Genomic DNA, 25,317 nt, shown 5'->3' with positions numbered 1-25,317 from the left:
TCATAACAAGGGGCGTTATGCATGGCGGCTAAATAACACAGCATTCCAAGAAAAACACTTGCTACCCACAGTAAAATTTGGTGGAGGTTCCATCATGCTGTGGGGCTGTGTGGCCAGTGCCGGTACTGGGAATCTGGTTAAAGTTGGGGTCGCATGGATTCCACTCAATATCAGCTGATTCTTGAGAATAATAATAGATCAAAATGAAATTGCTGATCCAAACACCCAAATATTTATAAATGACAATCATGGAAATTGTCAGGGGTTCCTAAAGTTTTGCATACGACTGTAGTTGTATCTTTGATCTTAAAAACTATGGGATAATGGTGTTGTGGTAACTTGCCCAGAAAAAAAAATCTATATATATATATTATTCTTGATATCACTAGGAAAAAAAAGCCTTTGAATATTTGTTTGCAATAACTCCATCAGTATCACTAGCAAAGCAGCTTCATTATTATGCCATTAAAGTAGAAGAGAATGTGCGCTACATTTCAAGATTTCAGAATTTGCCCCGTCACGAATGTTAATTCTCCATTACGGACGCTAGTTTACAAGATCGACCAACTTCTGCCTCGTCCTTGCTTCCGAGCATGCATGTTTGTACTTTGGACTTTTGTCCGACGGACTTGTGTACACACGCTCGGAAAATCCGACAACAGATATTTGTGCGTGGAAAATTTTAAAACCTGCCATCCAACATTCGTCCGCGGAAAATCAGACAACAATTGTCCGATGAAGCTTACACACGGTCGGATTTTCCGCCAACAGCCTGACATCACACATTGCCCTTGGAAAATCCGATCGTGTGTACGAGGCTTAACTCTTCAATAAGACGTTAAGAGAAGTTAAATCCAACAATTTTAATTTAGTCAAATATAATACAAAGAATGTGTTTTACAGTCCTTTGAAATATAAAAAGACAATGACTTTCACAAGCCCAGACTCGGCGGTGTAAAATTAAACTAACTGTACAAGAGGGTGAGGTAGGGAATGTCTTGTCAAATGCTGTCCAAACAGCAAACAGGAGGAACAATGGAAAGTACCAACAGGACAAAATAAAAACAAGCTTTCGCAGCGGCACGTAGAACTAATTACAAGCAGCAGGCTGGCATGTCCTTCCACTGTATGGCATATACTTCTCTATCACGAGCTCCAAGAATGCAGAGGATAAGAGGGATGCAATCAGAAAGTAAGTTCCACGGGACCATCTGGTCATCACATATCAAGAAAATAAATTAAAGTCAAGGCTCAAGACATGGCATGATGTAAAATATAAGCACTGACAGATGGCTTGAGTGGTTTTGAATGTTGCCCCAAACTTTATTCCACTGTGCAGATTATGATATTACCGAGGTCTTGGTATAGGCACCTAGGATAACAGAAATAGAATTAGGACCTGTACTTTAAAGAATTTATTTATTTGTCAATGTATCATATAAATCCTGAAGCAGGGTGTAGACATTTCATCATAGTGGTCAGCAGGGCTTTTTTTCTCAGAAAAATACAGGTACTCAGTGGCGACCCATCCATAAGGGGCGCAGGGGCGCCGCCCCCCTAATCCATGCGCCCGGCCCCTAATCTCAGAGTGCCAGACGCATGGATTTCAATGGTTTTTTGTTTTGTTTTTAAGCAAATGACTAGAGCCTGAGGTTCTAATTGGCTTCAAAAAAGGGTGGGCTGAGCCATTGTCTTCCTGCTTCTCCTCCCGGCCAATCATGAAGCAGGTCCTGAGACCCGATTGGCCAGGGAGTCTTAGGGCTTCCTGTTTGGCCAGGAGGAGAAGCAACGCCTGTTCGTCCGGAAGCCTGGAGCGAGGAGCAGCCTCCTAAGGTAAGGCCTGGACTGATCACCGCCTTCACGTCCTTCTCCCACGGCGGTGGCGATCGTGCGAGTGAGGGAAGTAGGTTTGTTTGCTGCCCCTTCCCCCAAAATATTGAGCACCAGCCGCCACTGCAGGTCACCCCTTGTCTCTGCCTCCTTCCCATCTCCATGTTTCGTCCTTTAGTCCCACCCCCTACCCACCTCCCAGTACTGCCCCTTCTAGAGAAAAGAGTATTAAGTAAATTTTATGGTGTTGAGTCAATTGTATGGAATTTGTTAATGATAATAAGAAATGCAGTAAAATAGATCCCCTGCAACCAGCAACAACAGCCCCCCTCAAGCAACAATAGATCCCCAAGCAAGAAAAAACCCCTGTGACAAAATACCCCCTAGCAACAACAGATCCACCCCATTAACACTAGACCCCTACCAGCCAGCATTGACTGCTGGGAGACCTATTGTTGGCCAACCCCTACCAGCCAGTCAACTGTAGAAGTGCCGTAACTGCGTTGCCCTCATGTTCCCGCTGAAAAAAAGCCTTGGTGGTCAGTGAATTTTACTTTTACAATACGCTTCAATACGCCTCAATATTTTTGCTCTTGTATCCATTGTCATATGAGTCTAAAAGAACCATCACTCTGGTTTGGACACTCTTCCTGCTGGCAATTATTATAAATAATAGCTGGACAGACATGCTGCTAGTCTGGCCTAGTCAGCCAAGTCCCATAAATACTCTAAAGCTGAGCTTTATCTAGAATAATTTCAAGTAGGTAGGCTTTTATATCAGAAGAAACATAATCGGGCGGATTTACTAAAGGCAAATAGACTGTGCACTTTGCAAGTGCAGTTGCACTTGTATTCCCCAGAGCTTAGTAAATGTGTTAAAGCTCTGCAGATTTCCATCATCCATTCATGTGCAAGATTTTTTTTTCCTTGCCCCTGATTGGCACATTACATATACTAAGGAGAATTAGTGCAACTGCACTTGCAAAGTGCACAGTTTATTTGCCCTTAGTAAATCAACCCCAATATGTCTCTTTTGCAATAAATGCTTACTAAATTGAAACATGCATGGAAGTTATGTCAATCCAAGTTGGCTTATCAAGATGGCTGAAGATGTTGACCCTAGAAGTCCAGGCAAAGATGTCAACACTAGGCAAGGTAACTTACAGGTGTCTCATCACTCGAGGGACTCCAGTGTGTGTAAACCCTAACAATGAACTTCACTTCTGGTCTGTTTTATATACTATTAAAGTGTGTTGCTATATCTGTTCCATAAGTGCAAAAAAAGTTTCACTGCTCAGTAACGTGTTACCCATCCTTCTTCCCATCATGTGGCTTACCTACCCCTGTTGGATGCCCAGGATCATCATGGTGGGTGTAAGGAGGGTGAGCAGCAGGAGATCAATGAACATTCATTCAGCATTGTCAAGCCGGCCACTCTGGCCATAAAATAAGTTGATCAAGTGCAGTCTGTACTTAATAAACTTCAACAAAATGTAGAAGGGACATTGATGGTCTAATACACTGTTTTTCAATCGGGGTGCCATGTGGGTTTCCCTGAGGTGCCATAAGCATGAGACCAAGTTTTCCCTGGATCAGAGATGGGGTGAAAGAACTCTGTGATGGGGGGACTCTTGTGTGATTGGGGGGACACTGTGGTTATGGGGGGCCTTTGATTTGATAAGGGGCCTCTGAAATGATGGAGGAACCTCTGATGCCATGAGAGACTATAATGTGATGGGGACTCTCTGATGTGATGGGGGACCTCTGACATGATGGAGGGACCTCTGACATGATGGAGGGACCTCTGATGTCATGAGAGACTATATTGTGATGGGGGACTCTGATGTGATGGGGGACCTCTGACATGACTGAAGAACCTCTGACATGATGGAGGATCCGCTGATATCAAGAGAGACTATAATGTGATGGTGGACTCTCTAATGTGATGGGGGAGCTCTGACATGATGGAGGGAGCTCTGACATGATGGGGGGACCTCTGATTTCATGGGGGGACTAAAATGTGATGGGGGACTCTATTGTAATAAGGGGTCTCTGATGTGATGGGGAGGCACTGTCTTGAGGGCACTTTGATGGGATGGGGGACTCTCATGTGATGGGGGTCTTTGTGGTGACAAGGGGCCTCTAAAGTGATGGGTGGCCTTTGACAGGCCTCTGACAGCCTTTGACAGGAACCTCTGACATGATGAGGGGACCTCTGATATGATGGGGGCGACTATAATGTGATGGGGACTATAATGTGATGAGGGACTCTGATGTGTTTGGAGAACTGATGATGCTTACTATTTTTCATTGATAAGTAACATTTTCGATTTTTTTTTTTTATTTTAAACCGGGGTACCTCAAGGTTTTTTCTACTGGTAAAGGGTGCCAAAAATGGAATAAAAGGTTTAGACCCTTGATGTCCCCTCAAAGAGAACCTGTCACCTGCACTATGCTATTACATAGGGGCTTGTCTGTTCCTTATGATAGCATTAAAGTTATGTTAGAAAAAAAGAAAAACAATGCTTAAAAAATAAAGTTAAACAAAAGAAATAAAAAAAACACCCCAAACTATATTTTTTAGAGCTCCCCCACACATGTGTGTATGCACATATTATGCACTTGCATCTGGTGCGTATAAAAACAATTGTGTCACACATATAAGGAATTAGGTATTACCGCACATGCTGGAGTCAGAGCACTAATTCTAGGGCCATTGTTCACGGTGAACTCTAAATGAATGGGCTGTAAAGGCTCTGAAAGCATCAGCTATGGGCAAATATAGGTACTGTAGTTTTACACCGCTTTGCAGGTGCATGGAATTTTGAAGGTCAACATATTTGGTTATATGTTTCAATCCGACCCCCCCGGGGTTTATTCATGAGGATCATACCCCCATGAGTAAGCTCCGGGGGGGGGCGTGAAACACGTTGGTGGGGTGGCGTAGTCTGGTCGGATCCCAGGCTGAGATCGCCACATACTCTTTCACAGTGGATTTACAGTGATTTGCGACTTACAGGATACCCTTCCTGCTACATAAATATATAGTGGCACAAGGTCTTCTTAAGGGCAAAAGTGCCACGCTGTGAGGCAATGCTCGGGCTCCTTAGATTAGGGCATTCTGAGATAAGTAGTGCCTATGTCCCATTTTTCAGGATGTCAGTATGCTACTCTTATATCCCAATAGCTGTGAAAATGTGGAAAAGACTCCTTCCAAGAGCTGGTTCTGGTCCACTCAGTAGATTGTTTAGAAAAAGATTTGGATTGTTTCCTACATGCGCATAATATAACTGGATACTTATATTTATAGGTATTAGCACCAGAGGTAGTTGATCCAGGGAATATACGGATGCCTCCTGGGAAATCGGGAAGGATTTTTTTTTTCCCCACTGGAGCAAATTGGATCATGCTTCATTGGGGTTTTTTTGCCTTCTTCTGGATAAACTGTGGGTATAGGATAGTGTATATGAAGGTTTTGTATTTGTGTGTGTTTTCTTTTCTTCTCTTTGCTTAACTAGCTGGACTTGTGTCTTGTTTCAACCAGACTTTGTAACAATGTAATATTGTAAAAGCAGCTTTCTTTATGTATTGTGGACAGGCCCGGACTGCCATAGGGCAGCACGCCTATAGCTATGGGGCCGCCGGGCCTCATGCCTTTGTGGGGCCCAAGGTAGCTGGGCTGCTCCTTGAGCCTGCGCCGCTCATCCGACCTCTCCACGGCTGGCTGCCAGTTCATTTCAGATGTCGGACCAGGGGCGGAAACTACAGGTCACCCGACCTGTGACCATGAAGAGGAAGGAGCTGGAGGAGACGCCGGACCAGAGTGAAGGTAAGTGCTGCTCCCCGTGCGCCTGCATAGGAGGAGCGGCGGGGCGGCTGCATATAGAAGAATTAATCTCTCTATTTTCCTCCTGCAGCCTCTTAAAGCCTGCTTCTCCTTCTCTCTCTCCCACAGGCTTTCAGAGGCTGCAGGAGGAAAATAAAGAGAATGATTCTTCTATATGCAGCAGCCCCGCCGCTCCTCCTATCCAGCTTCTTTCTTCCCCCCCAGTGCTCTCTGGCCCTCCCAGTGCTCCCCTACCCCCAATGCTCTCCAGCCCCCCGTGCTCTCCGCCCCCCATGTTCTCCAACCCCCCGTGCTCTCAGGCTCCCCCCAGTGCTCTCCAGCCCCCCGTGCTCTCTGACCCCCATGTTCTTCAACCCCCCTGTGCTCTCAGGCCCCCCCCAGTGCTTTCTGGCCCCCAAGCTTTCTCCTTCCCCCCCTGTGCTCTCTAACCCCCCCTCTATTCTCAGGCTCCCCCCCCAGTACTCTCTAGCCCCCCAAGCTTTCTATAACCCCCCCTGTGCTCTCCCCCTCCTGTGCACTTCAGCCCCCCAGTGCTCTCCTGCTCCCCCTGTGCACTCCAGCCCCCCAGTGCTCTCCTGCTCCTCCTGTGTTCTCAGCCTTCCCCGCTCTCTCAGGCTCCCCCCAGTATTCTCTGGCCCCCCTGTGCTCTCCATACCCCCCGTGCGCTCCATACACCCCCCCCAGTGCTCTCCAGCCCCCCCTGTGCTCTCTGCCCACCTCCTTGTTCTCTGCCCCCCTATGTCCTCTGGCCTCCTCAGTGGTCTTTGCCCCACCTGCTCTCTGCCCCCCCATGTACTCCGGCCCACCCTGTGCTCTCCAGCCCCCTTCCCTTATGCTCTCTGCCCCCCCATGCTGTTCGGCTCCCACATGCTCTTTCCCGACCCCTCTCATCTCCGTCAGGATGGAAAGTGGGGAAGGGACTGGTAAATATGTCATGGGCTGCTCATTCTAAAAAGGCCCAGGCCTGTTTTTTATCCCAGTCCGGGCCTGATTGTGGAGTGTAGAGAGACTAGGTCTATCTGGTGCTTTTCTCTTACCTTTTGTTGTGGGTTCACTTTCACATTAACCTTCTCCTTTGTGGATTTGAAGCTTCCATTAGGACCTTGGGAGAGAGCATTATAGAAGAATGAGAACAAGTATTAATGTTTCAAGATAGAGTAGTACTCTGTGTAATTAAAAAAGAATGTAAATTTAGAATGAAATAACGTTAACGTGATATAAAATACAAAAACCAAAAATGTCATACATTGCATCTTACCAGTGATAAAATGTGTGGGCTGCATTAGTCTTTTTTAGGAAGTTTTCTTTTATTTCCACCTGGTGATTTAGCCATGAACACACTTTCTGTCAGTGGCGGCTGCCCATGCAGGGCGCAGGGGCGCTGCCCCCCTAATCCATGCGCCTGGCACCCCAATCTACATGCAGGGTGCCGAATGCATAGATTCCAATGTTTTTTGTTTTTTTTTTAGAAGCACATGATTAGAGCCGGAGGCTTTAAAAAGGAGTAATGTCCTCCTGTTTCTCCACCCGGCCAATCAGGAAGCGGGTCCTGATACCCGCCAGCCCTATTAATTATAATGACAGGTCAATGGCGGCTGCAGCTATTCATGTCTCTCTGCACAGCCAGCGATTGCATGTGATTGCTAGCGGCCTGTTATTGTAGTAAACGGGGGCTGGCTGCCGCACCTACCCGCTGAGAGCTGCAGCAGGAACTGCCGCTACAATAATTGCCGGTGTGAATGTAGCTTTTGGGTGGTCCCATTCTGCTGGAAGAGCAACAGAGACACCCTTGGACAGCAGCATTGTGTATCCGGACCAAAAGGTAGTGTTATGCTCCATCCACACCTAAACGTTCTGTAAATGTGTGCAAAATCACACAGTTTTACATGCGTTTACGAAAATGTGTGAAACACGCGTCACGTTTGTGGTGCCATTCACTGTTGAGGACACCCCAAATGCGGCAAGCAGACGCACGTTTTTCTGTGTGGAAATCGCACAACAAACACATCAAAATGCGCAGGAGAAAAGAAGCACAAAACCGAAAGAGTAGACATGTGCACTGACAAAAAATGTGTTCGTTTTCGTTTCATTCTTTTTTTGCTTTTTTCGTAAATTCGTAAATTCATAAATTGAGAAATTAGAAAATTTGGAATATTTCCGAATTTCCGAATTTAGAATTTTCGAATTTCCGAATTTCCAAATTTCGGATTTCCAAATTTTGAATTTTTGGATTTCCGAATTTAGAATTTTCAGATTTCCGAATTTTGGATTTTCGCATTTCCAAATTTCTGAATTTCGAATTTTCGAATTCCGAATTCCCGAATTTTCGCAATTTGAAAATTCGGAAATTCAAAAATTCGAAAATCTGAGAAAAAAAAGAAAGAAAATCAGTAAAATTTGAAATAATAACTAACTATTCAATTGTAGGTATTGGAATTTCCTTTCAAATTTGGCTGTTTGTGAACGTAACTAATACAAATTTATCTGAAGTTACGAATTATCCGAAATAACGAATGCCACATCTAAACAAATTGAATGGAACAAATTAATAATAAATAATTATAATAAAAATGTTTTATTATTTTTGTTATTTATTAGATCATTACGTTCCATTCGTTTAGATGCGGCATTCGTTACTTCGGATAATTCGTAACTTCGGATAAATTTGTACTCATTACGTTCGCTAACAGCCAAATTTGAAATGAAATTCCAATACCTTTAATTTAATAGTTAGTAATTATTTTGAATTATACTGATTTTCTTTCTTTTGTTCAGATTTTCGAATTTTCGGCTTTTTAAAAATTCGGAAATTCAAAAATTTGGAAAAAATTTGAAAATTCGAAAATTTAGAAATTTGAAATTCGGAAATTTGAAATTCGGAAAAAATTTGAAAATTCGGAAATTCAAAATTCAAACATTTGGAAATTCAGAAATTCGGAAAAAAAATGTAAAATTCAGAAATTCGGAAAAAATTTGAAAATTCGGAAATTCAGAAATTTGGAAAAAAAATTGAAAATTCGGAAATTCGGAAATTCGAAAATTCGGAAATTCGAAATTCAGAAATTCAAAAATTCAGAAATTCGGAAATTCGAAAAAGTCGGAAATTAGGAAATTCGGGAATTCGGAAATTCAGAAATCCGGAAATTCAGGAAATACGAAATTCGGAAATTTGGAAATTCAAAAATTTGGAAATCCGAAAATTTGAAATTCGGAAATTTGATATTCGGAAATTTGTAATTTCAGAAATTGAAAAATTTGGAAATTTTTGAATTAACGAATTTGTCAAAATTTTTTTAAAAAACTAATTTGAAACTAAACAAATTGCACATGTCTAGTAAAGAGCTACGTAAAGCTACTTTGCTGCGTCAAGCAGCCTATTGTTATGAATCGCGCGTGTGAATGAGGCCTTAGACGCACTAGCAGATTTCATTCGATTTCACTAATAATGTCCAACTGAGCTCCAGCTAACTCATTTTATACAGTTTTTTTCCCCCTTTGGGTATAAAAAGGTAAAGGCAAACAGCTCTGCCCCCTCCATGCTTATTTGTAAAACAAATAATTTGTTTAATATTTACTTACACAGTACAAAGACAGATCTAAAACATAAAAAGTATAATGATACAAAACAATTATAGAGAACTTATTTCATGTGAATGTAATGTTTATTGATGGAGCTGTGTTCTACTCTAAACTATCCATCTTTGGAAAGACAGCAATGAAAAAAAGTATGCGTTGCAAATCCTTGGAAGACCGAGGTTAATGTAGAAATCATGGATTTGCGTATAATAAAAGGATAACAGATCAGTGTCACAATAATCGAGTATTCCTCAGAAATGGGTATACCGAGTCATAATGGCGACTTACCAAACGTTTTACTATCTGTTGTCGGGTTCCAGGATTTTCTGTGTATCTTTAGATTCTTTGTCCAGCCAAATCCATACCAGTTCTTATTGCCACCATTTTCTAGTAGCCTGTATGTATTGGGGTAAAGATAAGAGAGAATGGTGGAAATGAGAGGAGAGGAAAAGAAGGAAGAGAGGTGACAAGGGAAGAACACAGGAGGAGAGGTGAGAAAAAAAAGGGAAGAGAGGAGAAGATGGCGGCGGGGGGTAGGAAGGGAAAAAGGGGTGAAGAATGGGAAAGTGAAGAGAAGGAGAAAAGCGTACAGGAGAGAAAAAGAAAGGAAGGGGAAGGGAGAAAGGAGAGTAGAGAAAGAAGGTGAAGACAAGGTAAGGGAAGAGGAGGATGGAGAAAAAAAAGAGGAAGAGAGAAGAGAGAATGAGAGATGAGGAGGGAAGAGAATATAGGAGAGGAAAGGAGATAGAGCGGAAGAGAAAGAGGAAGGAAGAAAAGAGACGAGGAGAAAGAAAAATGAACAGAGGTAATGAAGAAAGAGAGGGGAGAGGTGACGGAAGGGGAAGAATGGAGAAGAGAAAAAATGGGGAGAGAAAAGAATGGAAGGAAGGGAAATAAAGCATAAGAGAAGAGAAGAAGATGACCGGAGAGGAGAGAGAAAGGAAAAGGAAGAAGACAGGGGAAAGAAGGAGAAGAAGAGGAAGGAAAGAAGGTGAGAAGGGGGGTGGAGGGCAAAGGAGAAGAGAGGAGGGACGGTAAGGGAGTAGTAGAGAGAGGGGGAAAAAGGGAAAAAAAAGAGAAAAGAGAAGGGGAGAGGAAATGAAAGGATGGGAGAGGAAATATAGTACAGGAAAGGAGAGAGAGGAAGGAAGAAGAAGAGAGAGGGGAAGGAAGAGTGGAGGGGTGAGACCGTATCGAAGTGGAAGAGAGGAGAAGCAAGGGGAGGAAAGGAGTGGAAGATGAGGGAGAAGAGATGAGAGAGAGAGAAGTAGGGGAAGAGAAGAGTCCGGAAGGAAATGGAAGAGAGAAAAATGGGAAGAAATGCAAAGCATTGAAGGGAGAGGAGAGGGGAAGGAATGGGAAGAGAAAAGAGGAGAGATGGAAAGGAAAGGGAAGAGAGGTAAGGAGAGGAAAGAGGAGAAGGAAGTGGAAGGGGGGGGAGAGCAGAAGAGAAGAAAAGAAAGAACAAGAAGGAAGGGAAATAAAGGAGGAAGGAGAAGAGGAAAGAAGAGAGGATGGGAGAGAGAGAGAAGTGAGGGGATGGGAGAGGAGGTAAACACAGAAAATTCAATTATTCAATTAAATATCAAATATTTTTCTATAGTATACACTCAGAATCCCCACCACATTGTTATTAGTTTACAAGGGACTGGCCTTTTTTGCTTAATGGTGGAATTCAAACCAAAACAATATCTCCAGACAAACATATAAAATATACTGTATACATATTATTTTATGGAATTCCTTTAAATCCTTTCTTATTTGATATCCCCGTCATATGCTATCTGAAATCCCGGAGTCAGAGCCTGCCATGTTATATGATTATAGGGGAGAGAAAGGGGAGTATCTAAATGGCCATACAATACAAAGAGAATGGAATATGATCATTGTCAATGTGCAGATGTTATCTAGTAGTACAAGAGGTGAAGTGGGGATTGTAGCCTCAGGTGTTGGCACTCTCCTTATGCTAACAGGGCTAAGTGCTAGAGAACACAAGCACTATGTTTCTGCAAGTGAATTGCAATGCATGTTAGCGCATTGACACGCATTGCACTGTGGTGGCATTTAGGGCACTTTCACACTGAGCAGCACCGGGCGTCGGTGGTAAAGCGTCGCTATTTTTAGCGGCGCTTTACCGTCGTTTTTGCGCCGCCTTTCGGCCGCTAGCAGGGCGCTTTTATCCCCCGTTATCGGTCGAAAAAGGGTTAAATTTCAATGGGCAGGGGCACTTTAGGAGTGCTGTATACACCGCTCTTACAGCGCCTCAAGGATGCTGCTTGCAGGACTTTTTTTGCCAGCGCACCACTCCTGTGTGAAAGCACTCGGGCTTTCACATCGGAGTAAAAGCAGAGACGCTTTACGGGTGCTATTTTTAGCGCTATAGCACCTGTAAAGCACTTCAGTGTGAAAGGGGTCTAAGAATAACGTCTCCCTAGTTTATAGCCAAATGTAAGCAACAGTTGGGGGTATACATGGGGATGTCATTGACCAAATATTACCATGACTGGGCGTCGGCAAGTACAGCGCTTTAACATTATTTTAGTGTTTTAGTGGCACTTTTCGGCCACTAGCAGGGCGCTTTTAACCCCCCGCTAGAGGCCGAAAAAGGGTTAAAAGCACTGGCAAAGCGCCGCTGCAGCGGCGCTTCAGTGGCATTGCCCATTGATTTCAGGGGCAGGGGCGCTTTAGGAGTGGTGTATACACCGCTCCTAAAGCGCCTCAAAGAAGCTGCTAGCAGGACTTTTTCTTACGTCCTGCCAGCACACCGATCCAGTGTGAAAACCCTCAGGCTTTCACATTAGAGTGACAGGAGAGGCGCTTTACACACGCTTTGCAGGTGCTATTTTTAGCGCTATAGTACCTGTAAAGCGCCTCAGTGTGAAAGGGGTCTTAGGGTCCTTTCATTTCATCAGTTCAGTTCATCCGGTTTTTTATCAGTTCAGTTCATCAGTTTTTCATCAGTTTTTTTTACATCCCCTACCAATGCAAAAACGGATGAAAAACTTACCATTTGTCAGTTAACATTCGTTTTTCATTCGATCCATTTTCATGACGGATGAAAAATAGAGCTTTCATCCAATCAAAAAAACGAAACAGATGAAAATAGATGATCATCCGTTGTCATCCGTTTTTCCATAGGAATGCATTAATGTCCGTCTGCCATCCGATCAAGACGTAAAATCAGACGTATGGCAATACGTTCGCCATCTGCCTTGGCGGATTGGATGAGATCTGATAACAATGGAAACAATGTCCATTTTCGTCTGATCTCTCCATAGAAATCAGCGGTGCTCTGACAGGCCCCTGCCCGCTCAGTGAGCAGAGACGGACCTGTCATCTGCCGGCTCAGCGGAGATCAGCGGAGCAATCTCCTGCTGAGCCGGTGGACTCCGCTAAATGGATGAATGAGGCCTTAGTGTCTGATTCTGTGCATTGTGGTAAAGCACATAGTAGCGTGTGCATTACTGAAAAGCCTTAGTGTGACTTTAACAGTTGACAAAGCATCAGTATACCCACAGTAAGGCCATACCAATGCTTTATATATTGGCCTCTTAGTTGGATAACTGACCTCCTGATGATACTCAAGGCAACACAAAACTATCACTACTTTAGGTTTCTCACAACTGTTGAGTGGTTATAAGCCAAAAATACCTGGGTTTGGTTCAGGGGGGTTTAGGTGAAGTTGCTGAACTGAAGTCAATAGGAATACTTTTTAAGAATCAGTAATGGTCTTTTTCTAAGCTAATGTGAAGCAAAGTGACATAAGGGGGAGGTTGGGGGCAAATGTGAATGAGTAAGGTCTACATAGTACCCCTACTCATTCACCAAAAGAGGAAACCAAAAAGAAGACACCACTCTTTTTAACAAGTTTAAAAAAAAAAAAGTCCCTTGATGTAAATCCATTGTCAATTACATCGTTCATTAATAAAGATCCTCATTAATAACGATAAATTAAAATCCCAAAGAAAAAACTGCAACCCTGCGGACATGTCTGTTCCTGGTGCTCATTTGTTGCAAACAGCAGCTCCCTAGTTGACAGTCAAATGTAAAGAAGGAGGAGAAGTACTCCCTGATGTCATTGATCAAATGTGGAATTGACCATATTTGGTCAATTACATCACGTGGGATCCCCTGTGACATCACTGACCAAATATAGTCATGTTTAAATGTGGTCAGTGATGTCGCCTGGGAGACTGCATCCCTTTGTTTACATTCAGCTGACAGCTAGGAATCATTTGTGATAAACAAAGTGGGACCAGATGTGTCAGCGCATTTTTCTTTTATCAGGTGTTGTTCATTGTGACTGATGAGGATCTGCTTTACTGGACGAGATGATTGATGGGTCTGGTATAGAATTTGGGTGGGGATACATTACTAGTTGTTAGAACACCAGTGGCTACTAGCTTCAAAACAACCACCCTGAGCGGGAAGCTGTCACGTTTACCAATGGTAGTAATACCACAAATCTTGAACCCTCAGAATTATCTTTAAATCCATGGTTTTGATGAACGTGAATTTTATTTCTAATAAGTATCCTTATTTTAAAAACATTACAATTATTCTTAGCTCAGTCCAGTGAAATTTTGAAATTAATATAGTCACATGGCTGTAAACAAAGATCAATGTCCTGCAAAACTTAATTTATTGAGCCTCATAGCTTCCATGAAGTAGTAATGGCACCACATTTCCAGTCAGGATATTGTAAGGTGGGCTAAAAACCTGTACTAAAATATTCATTGCTTAACTAGTCCTGTTACAAAAAGACTGCAGTGCCCATATGTTTGTTATACTATATTGCCAAAGTTTATGGATACCTGAGGATCAAACCTACTGTATGGCCAAAAGAATGTGGAGAGCTCTTCAAATGATTGAGTTCAGTTGTGTCAATAAAGTATACTGTTAAAGTGATTGTAAAGTCTATTTTTTTTTCTCTAAAAATAACAAACATGTTATACTTACCTGCCCTGTGTAGTGGTTTTGCACAGGGCAGCCCAGCTCCTCCTCTGCTTAGGTCCCTCTTTAGCTCTCCTGGCCCCTCTCTCCTTTCAAGTGCTCCCACAGCAAGCCGTTTGCTATAGGGGCACCCGAGCCGAGTCACAGCTCCCTGTTCGGCCACACCTCTCTCTCTTATGATTGGCTAACTGACTTTGATTGACAGCAGTGGGAGCCAATGGTACTGCTGCTGTGATGCAGCCAATCAGGAGGAGAGTCTCAGATGGCTGAGACACTCATGGACATCGCTGGACAGAGATGTGGCTCAGGTAAGTATTAGGGGGGCTGGGGGAGGCTGCTGCACACAGAAGGCTTTTTATCTTAATGCATAAAATGCATTAAGAGTAAAAACCTTCTGACCTTACAACCCCTTTAATGCATTAATGGTACAGCATACAGTAAAAACTAACACAGTAAAAACTCTCTGTATTCCTACAATTGTAATAGTTTGTATGTACAGCATTTGGATTCATAAAAGCACATTAATACACTACAGAGGTTTAATTGCTTCCTTGCTTATCCCGCAAAGAACCTTAAAAGACGCAAAGCAAAACAATTGGGGGCTTGTCCGGGATTTAATCTACAGTTCATTTGAAGATCTGTTTTCTGAACAAGGCTGCAAAGGTTTCTGATGTCCGGGAAGGGGCATGTAACCTGCCTAGCTGGGCCAGAGACACTGAACGGGAGGTCTGTTGCAAGGGAGCTTGCTAAGCATGCCTCTCCTTTGAACAGTGCTTGGGGAGATGGAGTCTCAGATTTTTACTTAAATTTTAGTCTTATAATTTTTGGGTTCAGTAAGGGAGAGATGCGGGCAGTAGCTGTGTTTGGTTTGCACTTTCTTCATGCTCTAAATACTGAATCTGAAATAAGGAGAAGTTCAGAGGTAGAAAGAAGCTTCTTAAATGAGCAGCTTGCAGTGGCCAGTGCTGGGAAGACACTGCAAGCAAGTCAAAAGATTTAGAAAGTAGGGCACTCAAAGTGAAACCTGCAGTGGCTTTGAAGTGCCAAAGCTGAAGATTTCAATGAGCGGTGTGCAGCCCTCATGAGAAAGTCTATTGGCCCTAACAAAGGATAAAGGCCCAAAGCATGTAAGTAGGACATGTGCCACTGTTACTTCCTGTAGGCAGGAAGCTGTGGATCTGATCAACTCAAAATAGAGATGGCTTAGTTGAATCAGATAAAAGGAAGGCGAGGCGTATGATATACAGGAGACAAATATGGACTGATGTACTTAAGGTGGAGGTCCCTGGTGAGAAAATAGATGGTATTCCTACTCAAGCTTTGCTTAAGAGGAGGAAGCAAGGGGCTGGGAATGGTATATTCAGTCACATTAGATGTTTTTGTTGTCATAGACTGAGGCACATTGCTAGAGAGTGCCATGATGTGAAGTCTGGACAACAGTGTTCCCAGGACAGCACAGAGGGAAATGCAGGTTTTTTCTTTCCGCTGGAAATATACGCCTTTTCGTAACAATGTTACAAGGCAACAGTGGGCAATCTACAATAGTTTTGCAGTCAGAAATGGGCAGATAGAGAAATGTAGGCAGCGAGCTATATGTTTTGGCACAGCTGGAAGAAACATATAATCTGCTTTGTCTTTTACACTTTTAAGGTAATGAGCATTGAGAGGTGGGACAGGCAGAGTAGATCAGTGGTTCACAACCCTGTCCTCAAGTACCTCCAACAGGCCGTGTTTTGGGAATTTCTCTCAGATAAAATAGCTGTCCAAAATACCAAGCCATTGTCTCTGATTTAAAGCACTTGTGCAAGATAAAGGAAAACCTGCAAACATGGCCTGTTGGGGGTACTTGAGGACAGGGTTGAGAACCACTGGAGTAGATGACAAAGGCAGGTAAGATGAGACAGACCAGAAGAAGAGATGAGAATGGGAGGAAAATGATTTCCGGATGATGGCTGGATTGGACTGGACTTTTATCTAAGCATGCCCTTATGGTCTGGAGGGGAATGGACATTAGTCTTGAATTTTCCTTCCATCTATGTTACACAGACTGGTAACACAATATTAATAGCCATGGTTTCAGAATGCGATTCCCAACAAATTCATATACTGTAGATGTGTTCACAAACATTTGGCCATATACTGTATTTTTAAACCAATATCAAGATTCTTTTTGCTGGCAGTTGGCACTTACATGTCATGGTCTGCAACACGCCGATGCCGACACAAAGCAATGACCAGAATCACGATAATGATAACCAGAATGACCAGGCCAACCGTCACCCCTGCAATCACACCAGGCTTGCTGATTGGTGTCTCACAGTGACTTCCTGTGTACCAGTACTCATCTGAAATATCACAGCTGTGAAGAAATGAAGGGAAGAGTTAGTACCCACCTGACATTAAAGAACACGGCATTAAGAAGCGAAGAAGATATGTTTGAGAGGAGATATGACAGCAACATACAAATACCTTAATGGCGATTCTGGCATAGGGAACAAACTATTCAGTCTCAGGGAGTGTAATGCCGCGTACACACGATCGGAAATTCGGCCAGCAAAAGACAGATGAGAGCTTTTGGTTGGAAAATGCGACCATGTGTATGCTCCATCGGTCTTTTGCTGGCGGAATTCCAGCCAGCAAAGTATTGACAGCGGGTTCTCAATTTTTCGGTCGGAAAAAGTTCCTAGCCGAAAATGCGATCGTCTGTACAAATTCCGACGCGCAAAATTCCTAAGCATGCTCTGAAACAATTCGACGCATGCTCGGAAGCATTGAACTTCATTTTCTCGGCTCATCGTAGCGTTGTACGTCACTGCGTTCTTGACGGTCGAAAATTCAGAGAACTTTTGTGAGACCGTGTGTATGCAAGCCAAGCTTGAGCGGAATTCCGTCAGAAAAAGCATCCAAGATTTTTCCGACGGAAAATCCGCTCTTGTGTACGAGGCATAAGAAGACACGGGGCCACTCAATGAAACTGGAGTAGAAACGTTTTAACCTTAAACTACGTATGGGGTTTTTCACTATCAGGGCGGTAAGGAAGTATTGGTAGTCTTAAAAAACTCTTGTATCTCTTGTATCGTAGAGAGCACAGTATACAGGGATATGGGAAATGATTATGCACACTTACCTACACAGGTTGAACTGGATGGACTGGTTTCTTCATTCAACCTTACCACCTATGTAACCATGTAAAGCTGGGTACACACTGTTGTGTTCTGACAAGGGGATTTCCCCCCCCCATTGGCTGAGAGCTCTGATCAGGAGTCGGTCAGCTGCTGGTTTTCCAGCATGTACGGCCAAACGGCCAGCTTCTGTTGGACAGACCGACATACACACAGGCCGAATGTCAGACATTTTTTTTTAAACCGGCTGTTGTCCCCCCACGTTCGGCCCGTGTGTACCCGGCTTTACACTTGTACTGTGATAATATGAGGACTACGATCCCTGAACTATTGTTCTCAAATCTGTTTTTTTGGGGGTTTTTTATTATCGTTTTTTGGGTCTTTCGTTAGGATCAAAATTCGTTACTTCGAATAAATTTGAAAATTCGTAAATTCAAAATCTGAAAATTTGAAAAATTCGGAAATTCGGAAATTCGAAGTCCGAGAATTCAGAAATTAGAAAATTTGAGAGTTCAGAAATTCAAAAATCCGAAAAAAAATTTGAAAATTTGAAAATTCGAAAATCAGAAAATCCGAACATTCGAAAATCTGAACTAATAACTAAATAACTAACTAATAATAACTAACTATTAAATTATAGGTATTGGAATTTCATTACGTTCACTAACATCCAAATTTGAAAGGAAATTACAATACCTATAATTTAATGGTTAGTAATAGTTATTATTAGTTAGTTAGCTATTTTCAGGTTTTTGAATTTTCGGATCTTCGTTCTTATTTTCGGATTTTTGAATTTTCGAATTTCTGAATTTCTGAATTTTCGATTTTCGCATTTTCGAATTTCCAAATCTCTGAATTTTAGATTTTCGCATTTCGTAATTTCTGAATTTTCGCATTTTCGCATTTTCCCATTTCTGAATTTCCAGATTTTCGAATTTCAGAAAAATTAGTTAAACAGGTTTTCGTTAATTCGAATATTTCCGAATTAACAAATTTCGTTGATAAAAAACAAATTCGGAACAGAACAAATTGCACGTCTACTGCTGTCAGGACTGGGCTCATCCCTTACTTCTCTGAGCTGGCCTCTCAGCTGTCGGCTAATTGCCAGCTCCAATCTCTCCACAGTGACTCACCTGTTGATGATATCCCGCTCGTCAGTCCTACCTACATAAGCCGTCCAGCCCAGATGATCTCTGCCTTCGCCTCTAGAGACGCTCTTCTGTGTTCCTTTTTAAAGACTTGCTTGGCTGACATTCCTTCTGGCTCCAGATCCTGCTTGCTGTTCTACTACACTCATCTCTGGCTCCCTGACATTTTGGCTTGTCTGACTATCCGTTTCGGTTCCTGAACTCTGGCTATGTTTTGACTACGTTTACTCTGTTTACCTTTTATTATTATTATTATTATTATTATTAAACAAGTGAGATTTAACTGTCTTCTGTCTCAGTCTGATTCATGGTTTCTGACAACTGCCCAGCCACAAACCGCTTTGGGGACCAAAGAGGGGTGTCACTGATGACCTGCTTTGAGAGTTCACAGAGAGAGCCTGTCTGCTGGAATTAGAGAGTTACATTCCAAGCTGGAAGGACACTGTAAGTACTTACCCAAAGAGGGAAAGAATTTCAGTTACTGTCACTTTTATCACCCTTGTTGCACAAAGTACAAGGCTTGCCTGTCCTAGTCATTGCCATAGGTGCCCCAGTGCTGTCCTGTTAATGTCCCACTGCTTAAGGGACTGTTCAGCAGAGCTACTACAAGGAAGAGTGTCCTTGTTCCTGTTAGTAATATAGAGTACCCCACAGCTCCCTGAACCCTATCCAAGTTATTACTGCAATAAACTTTAAAAAAGGCAACCCTTATGGACTGTGATATCTGGGATCAAAGTGTGAAGTTGCTGTTTGCCTTACATTTAAAAATGGTGCCTGCCATTATGTCCCTGCGCATGCGCCCGCCTGCCCGAAAATGGCCAAGAGTGTATGGGCGCATGCACAGTTGACATGTCAGCCCGCAGCCAGATTTTTTTGCATCCACAGCTCAAAGCGGCCCCAGGGCAGGCAGCCTGGCGGCCTACCGGGAAATTTTCCCGCTATCCCAGTAGGCCAATCCAGCCCTGTTTTGGATATCTGATCCTCTGTGGCTGCTTCCTCTACGTGAAGACAGGGAACACTGTGGTATCAAAGATATCTGGACTCAGAGAACATAACAGAACATGACTATAACACTGGAGCACCATGGTTACAGTCATGTTCTTGGTGATTGATATGTGTATGGAATAATCAGTTAACGTCTTACTAGCAGTGAGGTCCTGCTGCACTCGTGGAGCATTGCCCCCAGTTACAATTGATCGGCGACTCGTAATTTCCACTGCAATCTGTCACGCATAGAAGAAAAGTTGTTTCATTCAAACCATGGAAATACATTTTCATTTCTTCTGGAATAGCTTCATCCTCTGAACAGAGTTCTGCAAAATAAAAGGCATATTACCGAACTTGTCCACATCTCTTATAGGTTTTTTTTTTTTACTTTTTATTTTTATGCAAGTAGTGTTACAGTGATAATGTTCTGATACATTATTTCTCAAAGAGATTTGACAGGAGAGGATCAGTTTCTATAAAATGTACTAATGATACCGTTTGTGTGAACTCTCCAAATGTAGAGTTGTTTAAAAAAGGACAGTAATGTTTGTCATCAATTAGCTGGATGAGATATTATTCTCATGTACAGGTCCCAATGGGAGATAATAGTATGTTCTGTTTTATCACTTTTACCTTTTCCTATAGCCTCCATGAGTGTAAATCAATACATTTTTGCAATACAGTAAAACCTTGGTTTGCAAGCATAATTCGTTCCAGAAACATGCTTGTAATCCAAAGCACTTGTATATCAAAGCATTTTTTACAGGGTATAAAAGAGAAGAGAGGCACCTCTAAGTGTAGCAATAAGTTGCTAAATGTTGTACCTTCATTAAATGTAACCATATTGCTACACTTAGAGGCTCCTCTCTTCTTTTTTATACTATAGTTGTGACATAACGCTACTCTTATATCAAGACATAGCTTGTATATCAAGGCAAAATTTATTAAAACATTTTGCTTGGCTTGCAAAACGCTCTCAAACCAAGTTACTCTCAAACCAAGGTTTTACTGTATATGAAATGACCACATGACACCACTAAACAATGTTCTGCTATACTTAGAATGGCCACATGAGGTCACCAAACCACACAAAACAATGTTCTGCTATACATGGAATAATCACATGAGGTCACTAAAGCTCAGAGAACAGTGTCTTTCTATAGCTAGTATAGCAACATGAGGCTTCTAAACCTCACAGAACAATGGTCACTGACCAAATGTGAAAATATCATTAGACGCTCTTAATGCAATATAGATTGAATACTCAAAATGACTAACACCTATATGAAGGTCCCATACCTTAAAATAGAAAAAAACACTTTGCACAAATGAAAATGCATAGTTTAAATCAGTACCACTTGCAAAAAGTACCACTTGAGGTCACTATAACCCACAAAAGAGTGCTCTGCCAAGAATGGCCACATGATGTCACTAGAAGCACTAAAATCACTTCCAGCTTTAGAGTCATTGGCTACCTAGGTAAAAGGTACTGACATGACACGTCACTGTGTAATATACCCTTGGCAGTCAGATGGTTAATAACAATTAACGGGTAACTCCAAGTAACGTGGGCACTATTTATCTTCCTTACCTCCCCGCTGGGCATTAATGCTCCGCACTGGGTACTGCTGTTCCTACCTACCCCCTCTGGACACTATTGTTCTCCTAGAATGCCCACTGGATATTATTGTTCTCCCTGCCCCCCCCCCCCCCCCACTGGGCATTATTGTCCCTCACCCCCCATTGGGCATTATTTATCCTCCTCAACCCCCGCTGGGCACCAGCTATCCTCCCCACGGCCAGATGAGCAATATAATCCTTAACCCCCACTGGGCACTATTTATCCTTCTCACCCCCCCCCAGCTGGGCACCAGCTATCCTCTACACCCCCAGATAAACAATATAATCCCCCACCCCCACTGGGCACTATTGTTCCCCCCACTGGGCGTCATTGTCCCCTCTCCCCCCTTGGGCACTATTGCTCCCCTCCAACCCCTGCTGGCCACTATTGTCCCTCATCCCCCACAGGGCACTAAATATCCCCCCCTGCCTCACTGGGCACTAGCTATTCTCCCCAACCCCAAATGAGAAATATAATCCCCCACACCCAACTGGGCATTATTGTTCCCCCCCACCCCCTACCGGGCACAATTGCCCCCCCACACCTTCCACTCTGCACTATCATTCCACCCTATCCCCCCACTGGTGGGCTCTACTGCTCATCTCCACAACCCCTAAGCCTCAGCTCTATCATTGTCCACCAACGTCAGGCAGTTTTTCTTCCCACTGACCCCCCCCCCCCTACTGACACACATACACTGCCCACTTGTCTTTCCCTACAGCTGACATTGGGGCACTTGTTTTTGTTATTATTGACCAGCAGTATTAGGGCTCCTATGATCCAATGATACATACTCCTCACTGCTATAAGACAATGTTGTACTGATGGCTACACTTTACTGTACATTCTGTGTAGTACATTACATAGACCTGTAGTCTATACACTGTGTTAGGTGCCAAAGTTGAGAGGTATGCTTACATTGCGGTTTAAACAGTCCTTAGCTGTGGTGGCTGCATTTGTTTCTTTTTTTCCCATCATTTTCACCTGGTGCTGCAGCCAGTAACACACCACCTATCCCTCCGCTGGGTGGCAACGCTCATTCCTCCACTGTATCTATACAGGAAGCCATACTAATACCTCTAGACTAAGTGGAGACCTGAACATGTTTTCAGATCTCCACCCTCTCCACACACGTTTAAAGCCCAGCCTTTGTTCATCTCCATTACATGGAGGGATGTGGAGATTAGTAGTTTACAAATAAATGACAAAATTTTTTCCTTCATTTCAGCTCATAGGAAGTGATCCACAAGTGTTTGCTAGCCTAAAAAATAAAAAAATAAAAGGAAAGCAGCCGCCACATCTAAATACTTGTAAACTGTAATATAGATTATATTTCTTGTTGTTGTTATATTTATACAGTAATCTGCATATTGAATTACCTGCTAAGGAGACTTCTTTTGCTGTGACGGTGGATGTGTTTGCACGGAAGCACAATTTATCTGTGAGAGAGAATAAGAACATGAAGATTTGTTCTTGCCAAACCAATCTGTTAACCTTCTATGAGGAGGTGAGCTGCCATCTAGATAAAGAAAGGCCCGTAGACGTGGTGTATCTGGATTTTGCAAAAGCATTTGATACAGTTCCCCATACAGTTCCCCATAAACGTTTACTGTACAAAGTAAGGTCCATTGGCATGGACCATAGCGTGAGTACATGGATTGAAAACTGGCTACAAGGACGAGTTCAGAGGGTGGTGATTAGGAATGAGCCAAACACACTCTGGTTCGGTTCGCAGCAGAAGATGCATACAGGCAAAAAAATTGTTCGAACATGCAAACACCGTTAAAGTCTGTGGGACGCGAATCTGAAAAATCAAAAGTGCTAATTTTAAAGGCTTATATGCAAGTTATTGCCATAAAAAGTGTTTGGGGACCCGGGTCCTGCCCCAGGGGACATGTATCAATGCAAAAAAAAAGTTTTAAAAACGGACGTTTTTTCAGGAGCAGTGATTTTAATAATGCTTAAAGTGAAACAATAAAAACAAAATATTCCTTTAAATATTGTGCCTAGGGGTGTCCTTAGTATGCCTGTAAAGTAGCGCATCTTTCTAAAGTTTTTAACAGTGCCACAGCAAAATGACATTTCTAAAGGAAAAAATGTCATTTAAAACTGCTCCCGGCTGTAATGTACTGTCGGATTGCGGCAATATAGATAAAAATACCAAAAATACCCCAAAAAAAGGTGTGGATGTCACCGCCAAAATCCATACCAGGCCCCTCAGGCCTGGTATGGATATTAAGGGGAAACCCGCACCCACATTTTTTTTTAAATGGCGTGGGGGTCCCCCCGGCCTTCAGGCACTATATACTCTGAACAGCAGTATATATACTATAAGGCCTGCCTTATATACTCTGCAGAAAATTGGGCCTTAGGTGTTGGTGGTACCAGAACACTGTTACTCTTGTTGAGCGCAGGATCGGGCACAAAAAAACAGGGGCAGAAAAATTAGGCCTTCGGCGGTGGTGCCACAACACTGTAAGCCCTTACAGTTACTCTTGTTGGGCGCAGGAACGGGCCCTGCTGTGAAATATTATATCAAACATTGTAATTACATGCCCCTGTAAAACAGGGGCAGAAAAATTGGGCCTTGGGTGGTGGTGGTGCCCTAAACCAAAAATAATGCTGGAAGCTAGCATCATCAAGATTGAGGATTAATAAGATAGTCAGCATAGGCAGTCTTCAAGGGATCCCACATCCATAGCAAATTCAATCAGTTACATCAGCATTAGGTGCTTGATAGCTGCTGATCCAAGACTGATTATTTTTTTTGAATGTGAGCCTATCAACGGAGTCTGTGGACAGGCAAACTCTTTGATCCATTACAAACCCTTCAGCAGCACTGAATGTGCATTCAGAAAGCACGCTTGATGCAGGACAGGACAGTAGCTCAATTGCATATTGAGCAAGTTCTGGCCAGTGGTCCATCCTCAAGACCCAGTAACCCAGTGGATGCTCTGTTGCAAGTCTGCTCTTGCCCCTAGATATTCCTGCACCATGTAATGCAGACCTTGGCGCTGAGGACTGAAAAATTGTTTAAAGGCATCGGTCAGCCGCCACCTTCTCCATCGCTTCCTCTGACTGAAGGAAGCCTCAGCAACACGTTTTCGAGCACCAGTAAATGGTAACCTCCCAGGGTCTGGAAATGCATTGCACAAACCTTTCTTCAAGGCCTCCTAAAGATGTTTCATCCTCTGCTCCCTCTGCAAAGGCAGTATGAGTTCTGCAACCTTACCCTTTTAACATGGATCAAGAAGGGTTGCCAGCCAGTAATGATCCCTCTCCTTGATACCACGAATCCTAGGGTCCTTTCGCAGGCTTTGCAGAATCAGGGAAGCCATGCAGCGTACGTTTGCAGAGGAATTTGATTCTGAGTCTCTGGGTCACTAAGGATTACATGAACCATAACTACCTCCACCCAGCGTACAACTCCTTGAGTTTCTGGGGACTGAAAACCATCCCTTGAAGACTGCTGCTGAGTGTTATCCTCTACATTCATGCTGACACAATCCTCCTCCTCTTCTTTGTGTGGAGGTAAGTATGATATGTTTGTTATTTAAAAAAAATAAAAAACAATCCTTCACAATCACTTTAAACTGCGTAGAGAGTTTTTTACTGTAAGAGCGGCAAGGATGTGGAATTCCCTTCCACAGGCGGTGGTTTCAGCGGAGGGAATCGATAGTTTCAAAAAACTATTGGATAAGCACCTGAACGACCGCAACATACAGGTACATTTCCGACAAACTGAGCGGGATCTGGGTTAGGGTTGGGGTTAGGGTTAGGGTTTAGGGGTTAGGGGTTAAGGGTTAGGGTTAGGGTTGTGGCGAATCCGCCACAGAGACCACTATTATCGGAAACCGGACCATCCGGCCGAAAAAGAGGATACTGGGGTTATGGCAGCTAACTGCTGCCATAACAACGATATTCCTCTTCAAAGTTAGGACGTATATCAGCGTGTGGCAGTCCGGAAGTGGTCTATGAGAATTGCCTTCTCTATTTCTCTATTTGTCCTGTTTACCATAATCACTGAAAGTGAAAGTAAAGAAAATCCCAAAACTTTGCGTTGTAATAGAGGGGAAATCTTCCAATGGGGACACTAGTTTTGGTGACCTGGGGGTCCCCAAGGAATTCCCTTAATTTGCAGGGATTTCCTCTAACTTCCTGTTTGGCTATGGGATAGGAAGCAAAAGGACTTGCAGAGATTTGCAACGGGACATAAATGCCGAAAAAAAAATC

General features: G+C 43.1%; 1 protein-coding gene across 1 annotated transcript in view; it reads right to left on the bottom strand.

Annotated features, from left to right (window-relative positions):
• Positions 1-844: 844 nt before the first annotated feature.
• LOC141134077 (uncharacterized) overlaps positions 845-25,317 on the bottom strand; it is an 87,824-nt gene continuing 63,351 nt past the window's right edge. Inside the window, exons 8-13 of the mRNA XM_073623664.1 lie at positions 22,464-22,523; positions 19,621-19,789; positions 16,398-16,565; positions 9,542-9,648; positions 6,715-6,779; positions 845-1,372 (exon numbers count right to left, since the gene is read on the bottom strand). Coding sequence (XP_073479765.1) covers positions 1,349-1,372; positions 6,715-6,779; positions 9,542-9,648; positions 16,398-16,565; positions 19,621-19,789; positions 22,464-22,523 — 593 coding nt within the window. The 3' untranslated portion in view covers positions 845-1,348. The remainder of the gene's footprint in view (positions 1,373-6,714; positions 6,780-9,541; positions 9,649-16,397; positions 16,566-19,620; positions 19,790-22,463; positions 22,524-25,317) is intronic.

This window comes from Aquarana catesbeiana, linkage group LG03 (assembly GCF_042186555.1).
Source record: "Aquarana catesbeiana isolate 2022-GZ linkage group LG03, ASM4218655v1, whole genome shotgun sequence".
Lineage (NCBI taxonomy): Eukaryota > Metazoa > Chordata > Amphibia > Anura > Ranidae > Aquarana > Aquarana catesbeiana.
Note: the sequence above shows the minus strand (reverse complement) of the source record. Positions and strands in the feature narration are given on the sequence as shown.